This window comes from Nelumbo lutea, chromosome 6 (genome assembly GCF_056320005.1).
Source record: "Nelumbo lutea isolate HS-2025 chromosome 6, American lotus-T2T, whole genome shotgun sequence".
Taxonomy (NCBI): domain Eukaryota; kingdom Viridiplantae; phylum Streptophyta; class Magnoliopsida; order Proteales; family Nelumbonaceae; genus Nelumbo; species Nelumbo lutea.
The window spans coordinates 37983428-38008757 of NC_142689.1; the positions used below are offsets into that span (position 1 = coordinate 37983428).

The 25330-nt window shown below is 35.1% G+C and overlaps 1 protein-coding gene across 4 annotated transcripts; it reads left to right on the top strand.

Annotated features, from left to right (window-relative positions):
• The first annotated feature begins 8368 nt into the window (after positions 1-8368).
• Positions 8369-23350, top strand: LOC148848612 (denosine deaminases acting on tRNA). Of its 4 annotated transcripts, none has more exons than XM_088951842.1 (11): positions 8374-8643; positions 8954-9074; positions 9356-9531; positions 9663-9797; positions 16483-16593; positions 18823-18995; positions 19080-19156; positions 19246-19365; positions 21528-21615; positions 22623-22818; positions 22934-23350. In XM_088951842.1, exons 1-10 carry the CDS (start codon positions 8475-8477, stop codon positions 22734-22736), a joined length of 1284 nt encoding a protein of 427 aa, XP_088807968.1. In that variant the 5' UTR covers positions 8374-8474; the 3' UTR covers positions 22737-22818; positions 22934-23350. The 4 variants fall into 4 exon arrangements, with proteins under 4 accessions (XP_088807969.1, XP_088807968.1, XP_088807971.1 ...); XM_088951845.1 differs by having other exon boundaries at positions 8390-8643; positions 21544-21615; XM_088951843.1 differs by lacking the exon at positions 16483-16593 and having other exon boundaries at positions 8369-8643.
• Positions 23351-25330: the final 1980 nt, after the last annotated feature.

A 25330-nucleotide genomic window follows, 5' to 3' on the forward strand; every position in this document is an offset into this window, starting at 1 on the left:
ACCCATATTTGCAATCAGCAATAGGATGTTTAATATTCCGAGAAACTACATCATTATTAACTTGCAATGCTAAAGTAACCACTTGGCCATCACCTTTTGAGATAATATCAATAATATTCAACTCCAATGCCAATTTGGGGCTTTTATTTTTATTTTTTGTTCTATTAGAGAATAAAAACCTATTCAAGGACCTTACTTAACAGCTTAAGCTTTTAGGTTGAATGGTCCCTTGAGATGGTATCTAAGCCTATTTGACCACATCGCCTAGTTTTCAATCCTTGTCACCCCATTATAAATAATTAAATTTCAGCACACGGTATGGATGGGTCTGTGCTTGTTCACACTTCAAGTCCAATGAGTTTTTCACATTATAGGTGTGATAGAGAATAAAAATCTATTCAGCTTGCCATTAGGACATTAACGAGATTGTAGAGATTAGATTGTGGATAACGAATTCAACGATAATGTTGGTATGCCCTCAAACTTGAGCTTGTTAAATCCCTTCATAGATATGGCTGGTAATTCAACCATGTAATGAGTTGTGATGTTGATATACATCAAATATCCTCTCATCCCTTGACCCAAATAATCTCTCAGATCTCCACAGCAATACACAGTCTCAATTATCCTTTATAAGTGTCATGTATATTAAGGGTCCATTTAGATCGCAGACAAGATCAGAATCAGAATCACCTATTTGATTTGGTCGAGAACTGGAATTGGATTCAAATAATTGTTGTTTGATTCATTTGGAGTTACAATCAGAATCAACTGAATTTTTTTTAATTTTGTATTAGTCTATTTATTATTTTATTATTACTTTACTAATGTTCTGTGAATATATAATTATTATTTTATTAGTATTTAATAATGAATATCTTAGTGTTCATCATTCTTATGAATATTTTATTATTATAAAATTAATTTTATTTAATAATTAATCTAGTATTTTATTATTACTTTAATTATATTATATTAATCTTTTATTATAGTACTATTATTTTATTAATAAATTATGAATATTTATTATTATTTTAATTATTAATATATTCTTATATTATTATTATTACTTTCATAATGTTTTATTATTATTTCATAAATTGTTTATTAATATTGTATTGTTATTATTTTATATTAATATATATATATATTATTTATTATTCTTATCACATTATTATTAAATAATATTTTACTATTTTATTAATATTAGGGTTTGGGGGGTTTGTCATGAGTTCTTTACTTCTTGATAGACTCTTGGAAAGGGAGTAGGGGAATGGGATTCCCCCAAGAATGGGAATTTGAACGCATTCCTACCAAACAATAGTTGGAACCAGAATAGGCCATTCTGATTTTGATTCTAGGCACCTATTCATAGAAACCAAATGAACTCTAAGATTATACCATCCTTGAGGAGGAGGCTTCCATTGAATTAGACCTATTCACAAGTTGGGTTTGGGTCGGGCTTTGCCTCTTTATGAACAAAAAAAGTCCAGGCTCGAGCGTAAGCCTAAAGCATAGGAGGAGGCTCCCATTGAATTAGACCTATTCACAAGTTGGGTTTGGGTCGGGCTTTGCCTCTTTATGAACAAAAAATGTCGAGGCTCGAGCGTAAGCCTAAAGCATAATTTGAATTAGACCTATTCACAGGCCAAGCTGGTTCGAATTTAGGTCGTGCTTTGCCTCTTTATCAATAAAAAATTTCTAGGCTTGAACTCGAGCTTGAAGCCTAGTTTGCACACAAGATCTCCTATTTACGATATAATTTATTAAACTAATATTATATTGATTTGGTATTAATTTAAAAAATTAATAAATTAATTTGTATTTCCTAAATAGTAAATTAGTATTTGATAATAACTTAATAAACTAATAAATATTATAGTATTTACGATATAATTTTTATTATATGTAATAGTATTGGATCAGGCTCAAGCTTAGGTTGGATTTATTTGAGAAAGCCCGAACCCAAGCCCACAGACTTTAAGCTCCTAAAATTTTGTCTAAGCCTAAAAAATAACAGGTTGGACCAGCCCATCAGGTTACCAAGCCCATGAATAGGTTTCTACATTGAATACTCTTCCATATGATTCTTTTGATAGATTTAAAAAGGTGAATCCCATGGAAAAGTTTTTTTTGTCCAATTTTTATGAAACCATGGGAATTGGGCAAGGTTTGTCTTTTTTGATAGGTTGTAAAGTTTATTTTCTTGGTGAAACCATGGGAATAGTTTATGTTCTTGTGATATGTTATAGAACGTGAATTCCATGGGAAAGGTTTTTTTTTTTTTTAAATAAAACCATGTGAAATGTATATGATAGTAAAAGGTTTAAGATGACATGATGTTTGGACTTATGAGCTATATATGGTATAAAATGAAATTTCTCTTTTATGAAATTTGGATGTTTGTTATCTTGGTTTCAAAGGTTCCTTTTATGATTTATAAGTTGTAACTAAAATTTTCTTTTTATATTTTGAGGCACACGCCTTACCCTTTGGGGCCATAGTGCCTCAATTACACCTTTAGTCTTTTAAAACCTTACTTACGTTGAAGCAAAGTAATCTACCTCTACTAATTTGACTTCATCAATTCTAATAAAACAACCAATTCAATTGCTGCAATAAGTTGCAAGACGTCATAATCAAAATATTCAATTAGCTACGTACAATCCATGGTCCTTCAAACATGGCATGATTAATTATAACCCACTAAATCACTAAACTTAAAAATATAGAAGTTATTTGATAGGTCAATAATATCAATCCCTCCAACTAGTTTCTATAGCTAATGTAACTGTTGAACAACAAATTAGTAGCTAAGGGCTCATCCCAATGTTTTACCTATAATTGCATACCTCCATGGCTTGTAAATATGTTCCTTAAAAGAACTAAGGGGTAGAATACAAACCTCTCACTGTAAATCCATCACAAATCTAGTATATTAGTGTTGGTGCCTTTAGAATTGAAGCAACTTCGGTTTAAAATTGGCACAAGGGATGTGAGTTGGATCCTAGAAGGATTCTTGTAATTGTGAGAATAGGGCTGATGTTAAGGGTTATCTAGGTGGTGTTTTGGGACTGATGCCAATTTCTCAAAAAATCAACCCTACATCAGAACTACAATTGTGATTCAAAAATCGTTGATTATTTTGCTGTTTGGTTGGTCATTTTTGAGAAATCGGAAAATTAGTCAAAATCAATTATGAAAATCGGGTTGAAAAGAGACAACACCAATTTCGGTGATTCCTCTTTTCAGGCTGATTTTGTTTTTTTATTTTTTATTTTTGGAAGATGTTGCATTTGACGTGGAAGGGGTTTCTATAAAAGAAATCATTACCAAATAAATTCATAGCCGATTTGTTAGGAATCGACTGTCATGGCAGCAATGTTACCAAACCAACAATTTTTTTGGTTTTTGAGAAATCAATGATCTCATAAATTAGTAGTTTACGAGAAATCTTATTAAAGGAATCATCATCGTATGATCCAAACACCTCGCTAGCCTCCCATGCTGAGGAGTTCGTAACCACATAGTCTTTGGTCATCTTTCTTCCATAAAGTGGCCTTTTTATTGAGGTTTTAAGTGCAATAGGTGTAAAGTTGATATAGTTCTTGGGGTGGTAAATGAACTTTGGACACAACAAAGCATTGACATGACCCGTGATCACCACTAGACTTGTTCACGGGTCGGGACGAGTTTTGTTTATATATTAATAGAATATATTCAGGCTTGAGCTCGAGCCAATCAAAATTTAAAAAAAAATATATATATTCAATAATAAGTTTCTTTATTTATATTAAAAGATCTCAAAACCTAAAAATAATGAAAATCCTCACTATTACTTGAAAAAAGAGAAGAGGAACAAAAAATAAACATATTATATATACATTTTTATTATATAAAATATATAAACATATAAGGCTCCAGCTGGTCTTTTTTGAGATAGCCCGAAGCTGAGCCCATAGGCTTAAAATGCATGTTCAGGCCCGACTTAGAACGGGCCAGGCTGCTCTATCGGGCTACTCGGCCCATGAACAGGTCTAATCACCACTCTCATTCCCAAGCAAATGTTTATGGTGGAACTATCAACTAGGGGTGTAACTTTGGTCAATTTCAACCGGATAGATTGACGAAATCCACAATCTTGCATGATGGATTTGACTTGGATTTTTTGTTTTTGGGCTCGGTCTGGACCTAAAACCCTAGGCTTTTCTTTTTTTGGGCTTGGTTTAGCCCTAGCCCTTAGGTACCGTGAGCCCTACTATAAACTTGCATACACATATATAGATAAATACATATTAAATAGGTTCATATGAGATTTTTATACATTGGGCCTAATAGGCCCACCTAAGTCCGGTTGACCAACCTGAGCCGGGCTTGGCTCTAGGACAATCCGAATATGTCAAATTTCAATTTGATTTGGGCCCTGTTTGAATTAATCAAGCTTTACCTCAAGCCCATACCTTAAACACCAATTCTTAGGGTTGGGCTTGGGTTGACCTTAAGCATGTCCAAGTCTGGCTAAGTATTTCAGGCAAACATGTATATAATACATTACAGGAGTCCGCTTGATTTATAATCGGAATTGGAATTGGAATGATTTGTTCCTTCCGCCTGTTTGATTCAAATAAAAATTAGAATTAATTGAGGGAATGCCATTCCACTATGAATGGGAATTGAATTCCAATTCCACCCAACTAAACAATTGAAATTAGAATAGACCATTCCGATTTTGATTCCAAACTTATATTCTCATAAACCAAACGAACTCTACATAATCATAATCCTTTTGAGTCTTAAATAGTTTGAAAAAAAGGCAAGTCACTCTCATGACTCTTGACCCTATTATAATTGGTAAAACGGAAGCTCAATCAATATGAAAACTCCCCTGGAGAATTTCCAAGTTATCATAAAATGTGGTCGTAGAACAATTCAAAGGGTGGGGTATCTCTTGTGGTTTATGTGCCTTTGATAGCTCAAAGTCTTTTATTCTTGTTGCAGGCAAGGATTAAGGTATCAATACGATACTCTCAATATGGGGCATATCGTATCCATATCCATGGTCATGGATACAGGATACATCACGACTAGAGACATATCCCGTAAGTCATGCATATCGGCATGATACGCCTCCGTATTGGGCCGTATTGCACAATATCAATGTATATGGTCTGAAACACATCGATATAGAGGTGATGACTCTATTATTTCATATTTAATAAAAATTAAAAAAATAGTATTATAGAAACTGAAATAAATAATTTAAGATTTAAATTTTCCAAAAAAATTTAATAAAAACTAAAAATTATAAAAATAATATATTTCATCTAACTTAGATGATTTATATATTTTATTTCCACATGATTATATGTTAAAAATGAAAGCATAGTTATTATTTGAAATAATAGAGTTATCATATAAAAATATTAAATAAATAAAATTTCCCAACAAAATTAATGGAAAACGGAAAATTATATAAAACTGAAATGAATAATTTAAAATTTAATTTCCACAAAATTTTTAATAAAAAATGGAAATTATAAATAATTTATTTTATCTCCTTAAATGATTTATTTGTTTTATTTTACAATTATATGTACAATAAAAGCATTATATGTTAAAAATGAAAACATATTTATTATTTAAAAAAGAGTTTTTATTTAAATAAAAATACTAAATTAATAAATATTCCTAATATTTAATACAAATTGAAAATTATAATTGTAAAAATTGAAAGAGTGATAATTATTGTATGATGTTTGAATGTTTTAGAGTCCTGGTATTGTTTATGTAATATTTCTCTTCATGTAACCTATTGAAGTATGCATTTCTTATGTGTTTAATTATATATTATTCACAGACAATTCAGCTTTTGGTTAATATTATTAATGTATTTATTTGATTTGCATGCATTTCCCTAGCATATCTAAGCATTTCTATATCTTTTATTTGTATTCATACATTTCCAAAATATATTCATATCCGACTTGTTTGATATAATACCCGATACCGATACTTTGATCCTTGATTGTATATGGTAAACTTATTGGTTCATGTAATTCTGTGGAAGCAAAGCGTTTTGCGGTCAGAACAGCCTTGGAAGTGGCTAAACCTAATGCCTCCACCTCTATTTTGGTCCTATCTGATGACAAGAATATTATAATTTTTTTGAATCTTGGCTCCCTCTTCCTTTGACTATGTTTAATTGGATTGAAGATATCCAAACTCATCAACATCTTGTTGTGAATATAAATTTTGCTATATTCCAAGGAACTCAAATAGGGCTGCTCATACCATAGTTAAAGAAATCCAATATCAGTCGTGTATAAGATCTTTTTGGAACAGCCCTCCTAAAGTATTGTATAGTTTACTTCTATTTTTTTTTTAATATTTGGTTTGTTTTCCTAGCCAAAAAATCAATATGCAAACACCAATTTTATTCTTATAAAAAAAATCAATGTGTAGTTCACACCGAAGAAAAAGACTTTACTTAGACTCATCTGACTCCAACCCTGTCAGAAAAAATTTAGCCTACATCACCGATCCCCCATGGACATGAATTCTCCATTGGGGACCTAAATCCCCAAATTTTTAATTGAAAGTTTGTTTTCATAAAGTTTAGACTCTAGTTAGACTCATCTCTGACCCCAGTCCCTGTCTGAAAATTTCAGCCTACATCACCGATCCCCCATGGATATGAGTTCCCCATCGGGGACCTAAATCCCCAAATTTTTAATTAAAAGTTTATTTTCATAAAGGTATTCATTTAAAACAAAAGAAAAATCAAATTCAAATAATATTTTATTTTAATGTATATTATAAATAATATTATATATTTAATATATATAATCGAGGTCGGAGCGAGATGTGGACTTCACTCCCAATCTCCACCCTGCTCCCCAATCAAGTATTCCTATTAATCCCATCCCCACCTAGCCAGGGATGCTAGAGACTCGATGGAGATGGGAAAAATTGTCATCCCTACCCTTGGGTTGTATAGCACCATAAAACAATAAACTTTAAGACCAATAAACCCTAACACCTTTTTCCCATCCATTACACTGGGCCCATCGGGGACCTAAATCCCCAAATTTTTTAATTAAAAGTTTGTTTTCAAAAAGGTATATATTTAAAGTAAAGGAAATCAAAATGTAAATAGTATAAATATATATATATATATATATATATATATATATATATATATATATATATATATATATATATATATATATATATATATATAGAAAGTGTGAGGGAGACTGAGAAAGAGAGAGAGAGAGAGCCTAAGCCTGACCTTCATATTTTTCAATCGCTCAACATTAAAAGGCAATTTCAGTATAAGCTTTTTGTTGTTTCCAACATGGATTAAGAGTAAACATGTTCATTGGTCGGACTTTGCCTCTACATTAACAAAATATGCTCATCGGGCCTAGGTCTTGAGCCCAAGCCTGACCCTCATATAAAGCATGAAGCCTGGGCTTGAGCCCGAGCCTAGCTAGAAATTTGAAAAAAATATTTTTTTTCCTTTTTAATTCAATTAAAAATTAATTTATTTATATTAAAAGACCTCAAAACCTAAAAAAATAATGAAAACCCAAGCGTGACCTAAAAAAAAAGTCGAGCCCAATATTTTAGGCCCCAGTCGAGCCTAATAATTAAGATTCCCATGTTGGCAATAACCATATAAGCCTCTAATGACATGGCGAGGGTTTTTATAATTTGAAATATAGAGCCGGTTGTCAGAGTTTTGTTGATTTATGGACCAACTTGTTGCCTAATTTTAAATGTACAATCGGCTTTGACTATAATTTTTCATAATTTAAAACTAATTCAAAAGCAAAGCTATTCTTATCTAGATGGTGGCTTAGTGATTCAACTTTTCAACGAAACCCATGATGTCATAATTGAATAATAAATATTTAAATTTATTTTTAATCATATTGTTACGTTTGTTAATTTTCAAATACTATCTTAAGTATGATATATCTGAAATTCAAGTAATTAATATGAAGAAAAATTCCTCGTGTTTCATGTGCTTAATTACTAGTCCCTCTAAATAACAGAATAAATTAGTCCAAAAAATTCAAGTAATTAATATGAAGAAAAATGCCCTCTTGGCGTGTATTGGGATGCAGTAGGCATATTAGATAACCTTTCATCAAAATGTTTTTGCTATATTAGGTAGTAATTAATTTTTATTTTATTATATTTGTCAAAATAATTAAAAATAAAATAATGAAAAAGGAAAATCTAAAAGTATTGGAGTTAGGATTCATTTACGTTTTTTCTTTTTATTATTTTTTCTTTTTAATTATTTTGACAAAAAATAATAAAATAATGGATAAATTCTGTCTCCATAATGTTTGGATTTAGAGTGCATTAATTCATTGTGCTTACCAAACGTGCCTACTCATTGTGCTATCAAACGTGCCTAGTACATCCGGACCCCTCCGGCGTCTCTGAGACTCTGAATAAGCATGGATTCCTGCTCTGATCCTGAACCGCTGTATCGTTCGGGAGAGGACTGGGGAGAGAAGGTTTCGGAGGCGGTTTTTTCGGTTTATAATTCTCTCCCAAAGAAAGGAAAGCCTCAAGGCCGAGAAACCACCGTTTTGGCTGCATTCCTCGTCTCTTCTCCTTCCCAAGGTATTACTTTCTGTCCACACCAGCCCTATGTTTTTACTTTTTATTCCTTTTAAAAGCTGTGTAATAAATTTCCCCCCTTTTTTTTTTTCTATCCCGTGTTTTTTTTTTTAAGTCATTTATTTGATCAATGCGGAAGTTTGGTTGTTGGTAACATAGAGAATCATAATATGTTCTCGAGAAGGCTTTGAATAAGATTGTTGTACTGGAACTAAATTGGAATTTGTTTGGTTGTTCCCATATCCTACGTTTATGACTAGAGACAATTTGTTGCTTTGCGCTGGTTCGGTCTGATGCCTTTCTGCTCTGTCAGATTTGCGAGTTGTTGCTTTGGGGACTGGAACCAAATGTCTCGGACGCTCACTCCTGAGTCCACACGGAGATGTTGTAAACGACTCCCATGCAGAAATTATTGCACGAAGAGCACTATTGAGGTTTTCACTAAAGGCCTCCTTGTTCATCTTTTGCGTCCTTTTATCTTCTGCTGCTATATGTTATGCAGATCTTTTCTTGGAACCTCTCAGCTATGTAATTGTCAAATTTTCTTTTTCTTCTTGACGTTTTTAGTCTCACCTTTTATGGTATTACCTTTTAACAAATTCAATGGTCTAAACTTTATTCAGTGCTAAATTTGAAATGATAAGATGTAATGCGCACTTGAAGGAAAATTATGCACCTATTAACGTACAAAAATGTTTAATCCTGGTGATGATAGGTTTTTCTATACAGAGATTGCGAATCTTAATGAAGTTTATAATAAGTATGGGCATTATGAAGGAGAAAATGATGCAATGGACTTTCTTTTTCGTTTGGAGGCAAATGGTCCTTACCAAGGAAAGTACTCAATAAGACCGGGTTGGCAGTTGCACTTATACATTTCACAGTTGCCCTGTGAGTCTAATTGGCATAAGAAAATTCTGAAATTACTGTCTCTGTTCTTGCATGAGAGATCCTAATGGTTTATCTTAAAAAGTGTTCATATGTACCGCTATCATGTCGTCCTTCCTTTGTGTGTCTTGTAGGTGGGGATGCCTCGACTACTTCACCACTGGCTTTGTCAAGAGATCTTATCCTAAAGAAAGAGAGCTCACAAATGTATATGAGCAAACCTAATGGTTTTGTGGATGAATGTTTTGAAACATCAATCAAGAATAATGGTAATGGAGGATTTAAAACTGTTTGTGTATCATAATAGATATGCTTATTTGGAGTATGAAGTTGTGATTTGTGAGATTATTTTATCAATGACATAGGACCACTAAACGAACACATCTTGAAGATTTAAGGGTCCAAAAAGAAATCTGGAAGGCTTTTGGTTGGGGAGAAGGTTATTGTCATGAATGCAACAAGTTCTGCTTTTGAAGATTTAAGTTTTGTAGTATGCAATATGACTTGGCTATTTAAATTTATTTTTTATGGATTCTTAATGCAATTGATAGATGCTTTAGCATGCAGTATGGTATATATAACAAAGTATTAGCTTAGGATTTTATAGATCATGAATAAAAACTTGTAATTTGAATACACATTACTATCACATACTCATTTAATTATTGGGTTCTCAGTTTCTGAATGATAGGTTGGATTTTAGCTTATAATGTGTGACCTTAGATGAGACAAGGGGCTGATATCCTGTGCATCCATACCCATGGAAGACAAGCCACCTGAAAGGAGAAGAAAGAGAAGTATTAGCAATAAAAAGTAGTAGAAATATAAAAGAAGAAGAGAGGAGAGAGAGAGAAGAGAGGAAGAAAGAAGAGAAAAGGTTGGGAGGTTGAATCAGTTCTTGCAGCACTAGAATCTATTAGTATATAGGGTGACAATTAAACAAGGCAAAAAGACTCTTATGCCCCTGTGACACTTACAATACATAAACTACTTAAACTAGCCATTCTAACACTCTTATGTCCCAACTACCTAAAGTTGGGACATAGATGTCAATCATGCCCAACTTCTCACACAAATTGTTGTGCTGCAAGTGATGGTGACCCTTGGTGAAGATATCTTCAAGTTGTTCTTTTGAGCTGACATAGGGAGTGCATACTTCTCCACTCACAAGTTTTTCCCTAATAAAATGCTTGTCTATTTCAATATGTTTTTTTCTATCATAGAGGACTAGGTTGGTTGCAATGTTGATAGCAGCTTTGTTGTCACAATAGAGTGGCATAGGACTGTTAATTGCAAAGCCTGGTTCACCTAACATGCTCTTTATCCACATGATTTCAACAACTCCATGAGACATAACTCTGTATTCTACTTTAGCATTCGACCTAGCTACCACACTTTGCTTCTTACTTCTCGAGATGACTAAGTTTCCTCCCACGAAAGTGCAATACCGACTAATAGACTTTCTATCATCAACTGCCCCAGCCTAGCCAACATTTGTATACACTTCAACTTTCAAATGTCCATGCTTCTAGATAACACATCAGCTCCTAGGAACTTCTTGAGGTATCTAAGAATTCTTTTTGCAGCTTCAAAGTGGGTGGTCTTAGGGTTATGCATAAACTGACTAAGGACACCCACAACATAAGCAATGTCAGGTCTAGTCATGGACATACATAAGAGGTTCCCTACAAGTCTTCGGAACTTAATCACATCTTTTATAGCCTCCCCCTGACTGTTACCCAACTGATGATTAAGGTCAATGAGTGAATCAATTGGCTTCACTCCTAACTTGCTTGTGTCTTTTAATAGATCTAGGACGTATTTCCTTTGAGAAATAAAGATGCCCTTTCGAGAGTGGGCAACTTCAATTCCAAAGAAATAATGTAAGGGACCCAAATCTTTCACCTTGAACTGAGTGGGTAAGAATTTCTTCAACTTCTATATTTTAGTTTTGTAATCCCTTGGGACCATTATGTCATCAGCATACACTATTAGAGCTACAATTTTCCCTTCACCCTTCTTTACAAGTAGAGTATGATCTGACTGACATTGTTTAAACCCCATCTGTTGTACAACCAAGTGAAACATACTAAACTAGGCTTGAGATGGCTGTTTCAACCCATATAATGATTTTTTTTGTTAACTTGCACACTTTCTACTCACTACCTTTGGCACAAAACCCTGGAGGCTGAGTAATATACACCTCCTCTAGATCACCATTCAAGAATGCATTTTTTATGTTTAGTTGGTGAAGTTCCTAGTCAAGATTAGTTGCCAATGAGAGGAGGATTCTGATGGAGTTCATCTTGGTTACTGGGGTAAAGGTCTCTGCATAGTCCACTCCATACACCTATATAAACCCTTTTGCCACCAATCTGGCTTTGTACTTTTCTACTATACCATCAGCCCTAGGCTTTACTATGAACACCCACTTGCATCCCACTAGGATTTTTTTTCCTTCAAGAAGATCTACCAACATCCAAGTTCCATTCTCATGCAAGGCATTGATTTTTTTCTTCATTGCATCTGTTCATTTTGGTATGGATAAAGCTTCTGCCACATTTTTAGGAACAAAAGTGTTGTCAATGGAGGTAGGAATGGTAACGGGGTGGGGCAGGGACGGGGAGCCCATCCCCGCAAAAATCCCCATCCCCGCTAATGGTGACAAGTTTATCCCCATCCCCGTCCCTGGAGGATCCCCATTCCCCATGATTTTTTATAATGTTAACCATTTTGTTTTTGTTTTTTATTTTATTTAAAAAAATAAAAATAAAATAATTAAAATTTACAATCCTATTAGAAAAGATTCAAACATATTCAACCATATTTTTAAAAATATTAATATATAGATGTATGTGTACATATATACATATATAACATATGCATACATATATACATATATATTAGTGGGGATCCCATGGGGCGGGGATTGGGGTCCCCGGGGTAGGGAATCCCCGTCCCTGCTAATGGGGGGAAAATCATCCCCATCCCTGCCCCATTTGGGGTGGATCCCCACGGGGATCGGGGAAATGGGGAAAATTGCCATCCCTAAAGTTGATGTTGGGTCTTATAATCTAACAACTGAGATGGGATACAATTGATAATATGCAACACACATAAAAACATTCATCCAACGTTTCAGAACATTCATATGTAATAATAATCCACGAACAACTTCAAGAAGATGACGATATTTTCTCTCAACAACATATTTTTATTGAGGTGTCTTACCATAGGAGCTTCAGTGAAGGGATCCACATGAAGCCAAGAACTCCGTGAGATCACTATGAAAATATTCTTTTGTGTTGTCCAATTGGAAAATATGAATCTCAGTCCGGAATTGAGTAAAAATCATGCATTGAAAATCTTTCACAATCTTTGGCACTTCTTCTCTAGATTGCATGGGATAAATCCAGATATTATCTAGAGTAGTCATCAATCAAAGTAATGAAATACTTATAGCCAATTTTAGAAGGTAGAGTAACAGGGCACAAAACATCTGAATAAACAATGTGAAAAGGAAATTAAAATCTTTTATTTTTTAAAGGAAAAGAACTTCGACAATGTTTACTCAATTGGCACACTTAGCACTGCAACTCATTTAATGACAAAGACTTAAATAACTTTGGAAACACAACCTTTAATGACTCAAGAGAAAGGTGACCAAGACAACTATCCCATAAGTAGGATTTACTCTCACTGGACAAACTCAAAGACTTTGTAGCCACAAGACCAACTTTATTCTCCAACACGTAGAGGCCGTCCACCATACTTCCTCTATCAATTGTCCTCTTAGAGGTCAAATCCTAGAACATGCAATAAGAAGGAAAAAATGTTGTTGAGCAATCCAAGGATTGAGTAATGCTATTGATGGAAAGTAAATTGATAGGTAATTTTGGAACATGCAACACATTAGAGAGGGTAAAGCCATAGGGAAGGGAGGATGGTTCTTTGACCGGCTATGGTAGAGAATGGGCCACCAGCCAGTCTCACCTTACCTCTCCTAGAGAGGAGGTTATATGCCTAAAATAAATTTGACTTACCAGTCATGTGATTTGAAGCTCCAGAGTCAATTATCCAAGAGGATTCAAATGTATGAGATGACACATGGGAGGCAATGGCAGAGTTACCTAATGTAGACTCAAAGGATGCCGGAGTAGGGTTAGAATCCACTTGGTGAAGTGTCCTATCATATAACTCCAAAAAGAGCCGATAATCTCTTCCTTGGGATCAGAACTAGAGGGACATTCCTAAGATACCATGGGACAAGTCTCTTGAGAGGCCACATTTGTTGAGTTATATTTCTTTTGATTCCGCTGAACCGACTTCTTACTTTGGTGAGATGCTGATTTTTTACTCAATTCTTGAGCCCATTTGGGCTTCCCATGAATATCCCAACATGTGTCTCCAGTGTGTCTGGACTTTTGATAGTGAGTACACCAAAGTTTATTTTTGTCATCCACTCTCTTTTAGAAGTCACCCTTCTTAAAAGAACTCTCTCCATTTCTACCTGTACCCCCCTTGACTACTAGGGCAACTGGTTCCCCCTCTGAACAATTCATCACACTTCCAAGATTTGTAATCTGATAGGTTCATATATAGGATTCAGTCCCAAGAGAAAGGTAAATATCCATTGCTGGGAGGCAAGGGACTTGTAAGCTTTTGCATATTCATCACATTTCCAATTCACACTCTGATAGTGGTCCAACTCTTTCCAGATTGATGTCAGATCTGAGTAATATACTGAGAGACTCCTCTCTCCCTATTTACAAGTGGATGATTCAGCTTGCAATTAGTATATCTTTGCATATTTCCTCTGCTTTGAATAGGTAGATTTTGTTTGTTCCCATATTTTACAAGCTATTTCAGCCCACATAAAAGTCTTTTGCACTTGTGGTAGCATGGAAACCAAGAGCCATGACATCACCATACCATTATCTTGATCCACCTGTTATGTTCAGCACTTCTAGTCTTTGGTTCCTTCACTTTACCACTGATATACCCTATTTTCCCCCTAGCAGTAATGTAGAGCTTAATTCCCCTAGACCATTCAAGGTACTTTAGTCCATCAAAGGGAATTACAGCCATAGGGAAACTCATATCCAGCTCCCCAATCATTCTGTTTTGACCAACAGAAATCCCAGAAGTTGCAGAATTTTCGAAGGACATGATTCGGCTCACTATTCAGCTTTAAACACACACCCACGGATCCCTCCTGACACAGATCAGTCCTAGAAACACCCTAGAACTGCAACCCACATGCACACACTACAGTCTGGACAGAAACCAGTCATAATTTCTCAAAAAAAAAAAAATTCCAGGTTGATTTCAGGGCTGAACAGACTCAACAGTCACAGTCCACCACATTTTCATACCATTTAATCACACCAACCACCAGGAGAGACCACAAACAGTGCTGTCAGACCAAAAAATGTCAAAAACAGGTCACCTGTGACCTACAAAAATCCCATTCTCAGGTACAAAGATCCCACGATCCACAGAAAAGTGATTTGAAAATTCACAATACTTTCTCCACCATTCAGCCGCCTTAGTTCATAGATTTTTTTCCTTGGTACATGACCAAGAGGAAGGGGGGAACTGCTGTATCGGTTGTAGGTTTGTTCTTTTAATCTCAATCTGGAGAAGACAGCAAGATGAAGGAGAAAGAAGTTGTTTGATCTGCTCTCAAGCCCAGTAATCTTGCTCTGATACCACATTAGTAATAAAAAGTAGTAGAAATATGAAAAAAGAAGAGAGGAGAGAGAAGAGAGAATGGAGAAGAGAAGAGAAAAGGTTGGGAGGTTGAATCAGTTCTTGCAGCACCAGAATCTGTTAGTATGTATAGGGTGAGAATTATAACAGTTAAAAAGACTCTTATGTCCTTGTGGCACTTACAGTACAGAAACTATTTAATTTTAATTACATAAACTAGCTATTCTAACAAGAAGAAACAAAATTTTTTAATTCTATCACCCAAATTATGCCCACAGGAAAATACACCAATTTGAAAGACATTTCTGCAAGCACCTGTTTTTGTTTTGGACCTTGGTGTAGAATTCATTTAATTGGGCTGGCTAAAAGTTTAACTTCACAAATTCTCAACTCTCCCCTCAGCGTTGGAACCCAAAATTTTCCTTCTCGTTCTGAGGGTGCTAAGCACCAATATACTTGTCCTTTTTCTCCACGTCAATGTCTGGAAGAGGATCAGAATGATGCATACCCACACCAAAATTTGGTGTGAATGTCCCTAGTAAAATGTGCACATACCTTCGGTAGTTCTTTATACTATCTATTTCTATTACTAGTTAAGACTCTGATGCTATCTCGGTTTGGGTTCTCACATCATGCTTGAGCATAAGGTCTCTCTCTCCATTTTTTTTTTCAGGTTGCTTTGATATCTATTTCTTATTGTTTTTAAATCCAGTAATCTTCTCTTTTTCTTTTTTGGTGAGACAGTAACTGATAACAACTTTATTAAGAAAAGAATGAGAGGCAAGGCACAAGTAGAAAATAGGCTTTCGTCTATCCTAAAGAAACAGAAAAGAAGAGCCACCCCCTTGGTTACTCATCTTAAAGTCACTCTTAGTCCCTTTAATCGCCTTATCCCACTAGCTCAGGGGTTATGATCCTAAATGCATGTCCTGTCTGTTTGTACTTTCTCTCACACGTAAATCAGCTAGAGAATTTGCAGATCTTGGCAACCAAGTGAATGAAGCATGTGAATTCTACCTATTTTCCTAAGTTGGCTGTGTAAATTTGTTCCTATTGCTATGTGGTGTTTATGAAATTGATATTGTTCATTATTTTCTAGTAGATACCTCCATTACTTTCTTTTTATACCATACTTTTACATATTTGGCTTCCATTCTACTTTAAATAAATGGAAAACTAAATAGATTCAATACTAGTTTTGATTTGCTTAAATGAAGTCTGCATTTTGAAAATTTTTAAAAGGTCATATGCAAGTCATTGGCATGGTCCAGAGGAAGCCTGGTCGTGGTGATACAACATTGTCAGTGAGCTGCTCTGATAAAATAGCACGTTGGAATGTTGTGGGGATTCAAGGTCTGTTACCTGCTTATTTAATAATCAAGCAAAAAGGTTCCAGAAAATCATGCTTAAAGATATATATAAAGACAAAGGGATGCAAAGCCCAAAAATACCTGCACAATGTACTATCCTAAAAGCGTCATTGCCCAATGCTGTTCTCAAATACCTGTTGTCTTGGTAGGGACCTACCAATTTTTGCATCAAGTGTTCATTCTCAGACTTGAACCCATGATCTCAAATTTCTGAGCCCAAGATTTTATCACTGTACCAAGAAATGGCCCCTCTACACCCAAAACATATTGCTAGTTTAATAAATAATCGTTTCTGACTGAAATTATACATCTTTCAAGTTTCAAACCAAAATCGTATCCGTAAAACTGCTTCCAAGTTCAAATATGGAAGTTAGAGGCCTTTCATCCCTTAAAAAATTCTGTAGTTTCTTTCCTTCCATATGCATTAATGAACCACAACCCAAGGAAACTGACAACCTATTTGGGAGGGCTTCAGTATTGGTTGGTCTACTTTCACTGAGCTGCTTTGGAGAAGCCACTAAAGAAGCTTATTTAGAAAACCGTGTTTTTGGTTTTCAAACAATCATTTTGGGCTCTCCAGGGTTTTCAACAAACATGGCTTATAGGCTTTCCAAATGGGGCCCACCTTGCAAAGCTAGAAGCTGTTTCATGAAAGCCCCTCCCAAACAGGCACTGAAGGTCAAGAAAGAATAGTGTAAAAGAGGGACCAGAAGAATTGCAAAAGCTTGGAAGAGCTCTGAAACTATGGTTGAACAATTTACTGATGCATAATTTTTTGATCAAACTGAATGACACATAATTCATCTATTGTGAGTCCGAACTTTACATGCTTAATTTATTTTCTTATCGAATATGCATGAAAAAGGTGTATTGACCTGTTATTTTTATTCTTTTATACTAACTTATGAAATGAACTAGTACAGATTAGGGCCATAATAGTGTTGTAGTACCTGGATTGAACTGGATGGTTGGAACCATGACCTGCTCCTATCTGAGTTGGGTCAAGGGTGGGTCTGTTACATGGTTTGCAATAATATCTCTAAATATACCAAGACTAGCTGTTACCCAAAATGGTTGTAGGAGGTGTTAGGATTGCATGTTGATTAACTTTTTATTTGATTGGTAATTGTATGAAGTCAAAGATACTTATAATGAGCCATGACCATGCGGCCAACCAGTTCAAGATTCTCTTAATGTAAAGCTGTACTGTTCAGTTGTAAAGAAAAAAAAAAGTGCCAGAACAAGATAGGAACAACCAGTGTTTTAAAAGCACAAGGCACAAAAAAAGCGCAAAGGCCATTCTGTGCCCAAGGTGCAAGGCACTAGGCGAGGTGCATCCCTTTTTGAAGCAACACAAAAAAAAAAAAATCAAAAAATTGCTAAACAAAATGTAAAAATTCAAAAATAGATTAAGAAAATACTAAAAATAATATTAATTAAAAAATCAAACTAATTCTAAACTAAATGTTTAAAAATGTCTATTAGCTCAAATTTAATTACATAAACATAATACATAAAACATATTCAAAGTGAAAAATGCAAAACTAAAATAAAAATAGCATGCAAAACATATTCAAGCATGTCTAACTTTTAACTTCTTTTTTTATTTCTCAATTTCATTATTTAAAATAGTTAATGTGATGTTACATCTTTCATTCCTAATTCTACAAACTGCCTTTGTACCAACTACCAAGTCCCTTGAGGCAAGCCCAAACAAGTCCATGCTAGGGTCCTAAAATTCTTAACCCTAAAAAAACGATTTTATAATTTTAATTATCTTTTAAAAATATCTTTTATTAGGATGAATGAATGAACAATATTAGAAAGTACAGGGTTTTCGAAGCTTCAGTCAGTGGGCTCACCGGAGATCATTTTTTTTAGGGATTAAGAATTTTAAGACCTCAACATGGACTTGTGTGTGTATGTGTGTGTCAGAGCTGATCTTAACAGAAAATAAGCATTTTCATAGATCTAAAGCATCTTTGAACAAATGCTTATGAACTCAAAGCAAGTTCTGATGACTTTATTTGAAAGAACCGATTAATGCCAAATTTGAACTCAAAACAAGTTCTGATGACTTTATTTAAAAGAACCAATTAATGCCAAGTTTGATTATTAATTTGTGCTGTTGCTACATTGTTTTTTTCCACTAAGATTGGTGTTGTTTTAGGTTGCTCTTGTGTTACTCTCTCTCACCCCTCCCTTTTTGCAGGATCTTTACTTTCCTTCTTTCTTCAGCCAGTCTATCTATCTTCCATTAATGTTGGGCGGCCTCCTAGCAATGCTTCCGAAGAATTCCCACTAAAAATTCATTTGAAACGAGCACTTTGTGATCGCATCCTTCAACTATCTACAGAGATAATGCCTCCATTTCAAGTGAACAAGGTTTGTAATGTGTGTAAAAGTATAATGTCTCAATCAACATGGTAAACTAGCATTTTGATAAAACTACTATTACACTGTTTGCAGCTGTTGTTCTGGGAGGCTCCTATACCGCCAAATGAGTTTCAGCAATCAGACACTGCTGCAACAACTTTGACTTGTGGGTAGGTTTAGATGATTCATTTATACCTATGCAATTACTGTATTACAAATCATTTACTTGACAAAAGCAAGCTTTATGCTTTGTACCCAGGTATTCTATCTGCTGGAATAAATCTGGTTTGCATGAAGTTATACTTGGAACCACTGGCAGAAAGCAAGGCACCTCTGCAAAGGGGGCATTGTACCCCTCTACTGAGTCATCTTTATGCAAGTACTTTAACAAACTTTATCTAAGATATTCCATTGAGTTTGTATGTATCACACATGCATGTCTGTCAATGCTTTCAAACAGTGAGTTATGAGGTGAGGTGCTCTGATGCTGCAAGACAAGTTAGGGAGAGGTTTTAGGAATCATTTTAGACAGAAATTTACAGGAGGTCCCATGATGTTATACTGTTTTCTGATGATATAATATTGATTGCTAATATTAAAGATGAGATAACTGCAAAGCTAGAAAAATGGAGAAATGACTTGGTAAAAAAGGTTTCAAGTTGGAGTAACAATACATATCTTGCAATTTAAGTGAAAATAGTAGTAACAATGGTGGTATAATTAAATTTGATGATAAAGACAAACCCCAAACTAATGACTTCCAGTATCTTGGATCAATCATCTATAATGTAGAATTGAAGAGGATGTTGGTCGGAATTAGAGCAGGGTGATTGAAGTGCTGATGTGGGTGCCGGCAGCAGCAGCAATAATTTAGTGCAGCAGCAGCAGTAATTCAGTGTTCTCAGCAGAAGCAATTCCCATAACAAGTGCAGGCTTGCATTTGATGTTCTGTATGACTGGTGCATACTAACGATACTAAAAGAAAAATTTTACAAGACATCAGCTATAAGACCTAACAGTCTTTTTTTTATGTAGTTTTTGTGTTTTCTGTATGGAGAGGCAGCACCTCACGCCTCTCTAAGGGGATTCTCATGTAACCGATCTTTGAATTAATGGAATATGACTCTTTACTTATCAAAAAAAAAAAAAACTAGAAAGGATGGAATTAGAAATGAGTAGCCCCATTTGATGACTAGATGATGGAAAAGGTCAACTAAGGAGTGACTTGGCACAAGTAAAAGACTCTAAAAGAGCAAGTCAAAGACCAAAGAAAAATGTGGTTGAAGACTTAAAGCGGTAATAAACAATCTAAGGTTTTATAGTTTAAGGAAAATATGCGTAGAGCATGATAACAAGACATGATTCGGGTAGCCAAACATATACAGTTGGGGTTAAGGGTTAAGGCTAAGTTGATTTGTATTGATGGAAAAGAAGAAACATCTTATTTGGACCTGTAACTGAAAAAATTGAGAGGGAGAACTGGTGTTTTTAAGGGATGGGTTGAGTTTTATAATTAAACTCTCATGCTACATGGGAATCTGAACAGAAATTCAATGATAAGAGAAGGTAAATTTGATGAAACCCAACAAAGAATGCAAATTGAAAAAAAATAGTGTTGCATAGGGTTAGTTCAATTTTTTTGATAAATGAATTATTTATTTTTTAGAAGTAACAAAAATTGTATCAAACATGACAAGTGGGTCAACATGGATGGACTGATGGACTGACAAAAGAAAATCAGAGACAAAGAGGGTAGACTGTGGACATGAAAATCAGTGCCAACCCTCAAATTGGGTAGTTGAATCAAGAATCTCTATATTTTGATGATGAGTTCTGTTAGGTTTGGTCTAACTCTGGAACTCCTCTGAGGGAAGTTCACCCCCAGAGAGAACAGAGATCAGAAGATGGGGGGGGGGGGGAGGGAGCTCTTTCTGGTTCATGTCATATGCCTGGTCCATGCTGGGCCTATGTTCACATGGGCACTCTTCTGCTATGGGCCTGGGCTCCGGAGAAGCTCTAACAAATTCCAAGGAGAATGTGAAGGTGCCTTTTGTTGTCATCAATCTTGAGCCCTAAAATCTTTCATCCCCTAGGTTCTGCTTGATGAGGGAGAATGTTTCTTTTCTAAGTTTTATTTCTTTCCATTCCTAGGCTTAAGACGGCTGTTGATCCACTGCAACTGAAGTCATATGGTAATCCATTCTTAAAGTTGATTGTTTAACCCATTCTTGAAGCTTGTTACTGGTAAACATTGTTTACTTTTGCAATTTTCTTTTTATAGCATAGCCTACCCTAGGGTTGTGGCATTAAAAAATCTGCCTCAATAAAAAGCATGCTTTTTTGTATATTAAAAGGTACCAACTTAAGGAGTCCATGATTCATACCCTAGGGCAATTTCACTAATGGCATGCCTCATAGCATACACCTCATGCTTTTAAAAGCATTACATCTGTTGTATTACACTTGCTTGATATGCATGGATGGTAATGGGAACTTTTCTGGTAATACATCATTATATCCTGTGCATTTTTCTCATGCTAGGAAGCGACTATTGCAGCTTTTTTTGTCATTGAAACAAGAATGCTTTGATGAACTGCAATCTGACGAGGTATCTTATCGAGAATTGAAGGTAATATATAGTAATTTACTATCAAAAAGTCAATATACTTTTTGGCAAAGATATTCAGATGGAATTTATTATTTTCCCCTTTGAACACACTCAATTAGGAATTCAGTAAATTGCATTTTGAGGACAAAGATTAGAAATCAAAAGGTTGATAGAGGGCAACCACTATGAAGTGCCTATTTGCTAGGTTTTAGAAAACAACATATAGGATTTAAAATATTCTGAGATTTGAAGGATTTTGCTGGTTTATAACTAGATTAACACACTAGGCTTGAGATGACATGAAGATGGTGTGCTTGAATAAAAAAATTAACTACAAAAAGTTGGAATATGGGCTAATATTCTGTTACTGGACTTAGGCTCTAAACTGATTCTACAATTCCCTAAGAACAAGCCCTGGAATTAGGGTTCCAAGTTGAGGAGTTCAGTGATCAAATTTAGGGAAAAAAGAGGGTTAAAGGATATAAACTTGACAAGAAGCACAATATGCCTACTGAAGTGGCACTAAACCACTCTAAATTGCCATCATCCCAAAGCACAAAATCATATGGGCTTTAGGGTGGTTTTTACTCATTTAAATAACTTTGTCCTAGAAAAAAAAAGCAACCAAAAAGTGACATCTTTTAGTTGTTTTATAGCAGCATGCCAAAACATCTTTTTATGATTTTGGTAACATGAAAGTATTTATCTTCATTCAAGAAACTAATGGGAGAACCAGGTGGAAGCCATCACATAATTCAGGGGAGCGAGTTTCCTGACTTTGTACTACATCTGGCCTCTTGTGAATATTATTAACCAAGCACTGTCAGTATAGTATTCTTTGCAGTTAGATCTAGTTGACATTATCCTTATCTAGGGTTTTATTCAAGTCATTCACCTTATTTGGTTAAACCTGGTTACTATATTCTCAAACTATGAAAGATCTATGCAACCAGTAGGTAGCAGTTGGTAATGTTTATTGATCATCAGTATATGCATAGATTGTTCTGAAGTATCACATTCTCTTGCAGGCAAAATCTCAAGATTATAGATCCTCCTTGAAGATTTTTAAAGATAGTCCACCCTTCAGCAATTGGTTTGTGAAACCACTGGATCTTGAGGCTTTCTCTATATCAGGCCTGTGAAGATGGTTCTATTTGTCTCAAGTCCAGTGGTTTTTATTTGAATTCTTAAGACAGGACTCCTGTTATCTTCAAAACCAAGAAGGTAATCCTTGCATGCTTAAATCTTACAAATTGCCTAATTTGCACAGATACTCAAAAGAAACAAGAGGAAAATTAAATACTGGCCGGTATAATTGGATTGACTTGTTTGATTTCAGATTGGAGCAGTTCAAAGTCGAAAAGATCTAGTGTCTGAAACTTCTTGTTTGGGTTGGTCCCACATTATACAATTTGAGGTTGGGCTGATTTTATGAACTAGGGGCATGGCTTCATTGACTCATGAAATTTACTCATTGGTCTTGGCCAACTAATTGATGAGGCACCTTTATGTTTGGAGAACCTGTATTCTGGTGGAACCTCTCAGTGCTGGGGTCTAAATGAACCAGAATCCTCCATGTTGCAATATAGGGCCCAAAAGTGTTCTCGAATCTGTCCATCTGGTAGATTTTAGCCCCAAATCCTTTTGACATTTGAGCTAATTATGTCCTTTGTGGTGCCCTGTGACTCTGAGAAAACTTCAAAAGACTGGATGTGTGGCTTCTGATTGAATTTATTTTCATCCTTTTGGGTCCAAAGCTAATATTGATAATTTGATAGGTGGTAACCATTTTCGTAGTTTGCATCTTGTGTTCAAGTGTAGATTTTTTTTAACTGGGTAAAACCTAGAGTTAATTGGTTGGACAAGTCAGGTTCAAAGAGACGAAGACATCTGAATGTTGCTAGTAGTTTGTAGGTATGTTACATGCTTGACCAATAGACCAGAAGTCTTAAGACTGACGGAACAAGTCCAGCCAAGCATCTCAACATTTAGGACTGGAACAGTGTGGGAATAGAGAGGGTAAATTGTATGCTGTATATGCAACAGATATTATAATTGTCAAACACAATCTGGGCTGGTCATTGTTAAAACTGTGAGAAAAAGAAAAGTGAAGGAGAAGAAAGCAAAACGAAAGCTGAGGCTGAACTGGAGTAGGGCCACTTTGTGATGGCTTAAAATCTAAATGAATGGTGCAAGTGCAATGAACAAGGGCGGAAACAGAGGCATTTGTGCAAGACTCAGGCCAGCGTTAGCTGATTCAACGAGGCAAGAAATTATAAAGGCCCTAAAATAATGCAGATAATTTCATTTTCATCATTTCATGTTTAGTTCGGTCACTCACCTTTCTCTTATGCGAGTTGGGAGGCTGAAACTATCCTTTGGCTTGAATGGTGTAGGGCCCTTTGTAGCATTGTTTTGGTAAGTTGTAGCTTGTAGGTGTAGGGTATTTTATCTTTGCCGACCACTGTCGTGGAGTATAAATGGTTTCGTTTTTCAGTAAGTTATTTATCTGGATAGATGCATTTACCCGGGTATTTATTTGAGTAAGTGTATTTATTCATATATATATTTTTTATTTTTCAAATAAATAAGATATGACCATTTTAAAATAAAAATGGCAATTTTGTCCCATCAACTTCCCCCAGATGGAAAAGTTATCTACCTGCGAGATAAATATCACTTATCCAGATTAGTGATATTGAAGGAAAATAAATTTGTGGGCCCTACAAATCTGAATATCTTGATCAATGGGAACAAAAAAATCCCATTAACCAATCCCCCAATTGCTTTATTTGACTCTTTACATTTTCTTTTTTGGTCTTTTCTGTTCATATTCTTTTGTTATATTCATTTCCGCATCTGATTCTACACAAATAATGCCAAGATGTACATTATCAAACTGTAAAATACCAAATCTCTTGTCATCTTTGAGACAAGGTTTATTATCTCCTTTTCCTTTTCTTAACCACCCTCGTTTCTTCGTCTATTTTCTTTGTTTCGTCTTATATTTGCTAAAGCTGTATTTGTTGGTAGTGCAAATGTGAAACCATGGTTCTAAATATTGATAAGCCGATATGTCGGTAGAGGTGTATCGGGCAGCATTGGAACATTTTTTTTTATCTTTTTATTTTTTTTTCAAATCTGGTTCGGAGGGGCTGGTTTAAGGTTCCTCCACCCCCTGAACCGGTCAAAACCCCGGTACACCCTCTGTAGGGGCATATTGGGGTTCTCTCGATACGATATGTATCGTATACGTATTGGCCAATACGGGCTGATACGAAATGATATTTTGAACCTGTGTGAAACAGGTGTAAATTATGCATTCGATTCAGTTCTGCATCTGTTTCTCTCTAATGATTAGCACTTCTATATGATGCAAAATTTACTTGTCCCATTTGCACTTATTGACTGTAAATTTTGCATATGAAAAAGTGATGCAAAATTTGCACCACCTTCCTACAATTCTTTCTAAATAAAGTGGATCACACCATCTTCCCTCTTACCCCACTCCCAAACAAGAGAAAAATCTATGCTACCGAAAAGATGTGATACCAGAAGAGTTGTGAAGATAAATACCACCTGACTGGTTACCACTTTTATGATACCAGTTGATTGGATCCATGTTTTTATGGTTTCATAGTTGAACCCCTCAAGTAAATACCCTTTATCTTAGCACCCTTATGTTTCATATAAATTGGGGGTTACATCATTTTACTTCATATTCTAGGGCCCGCTT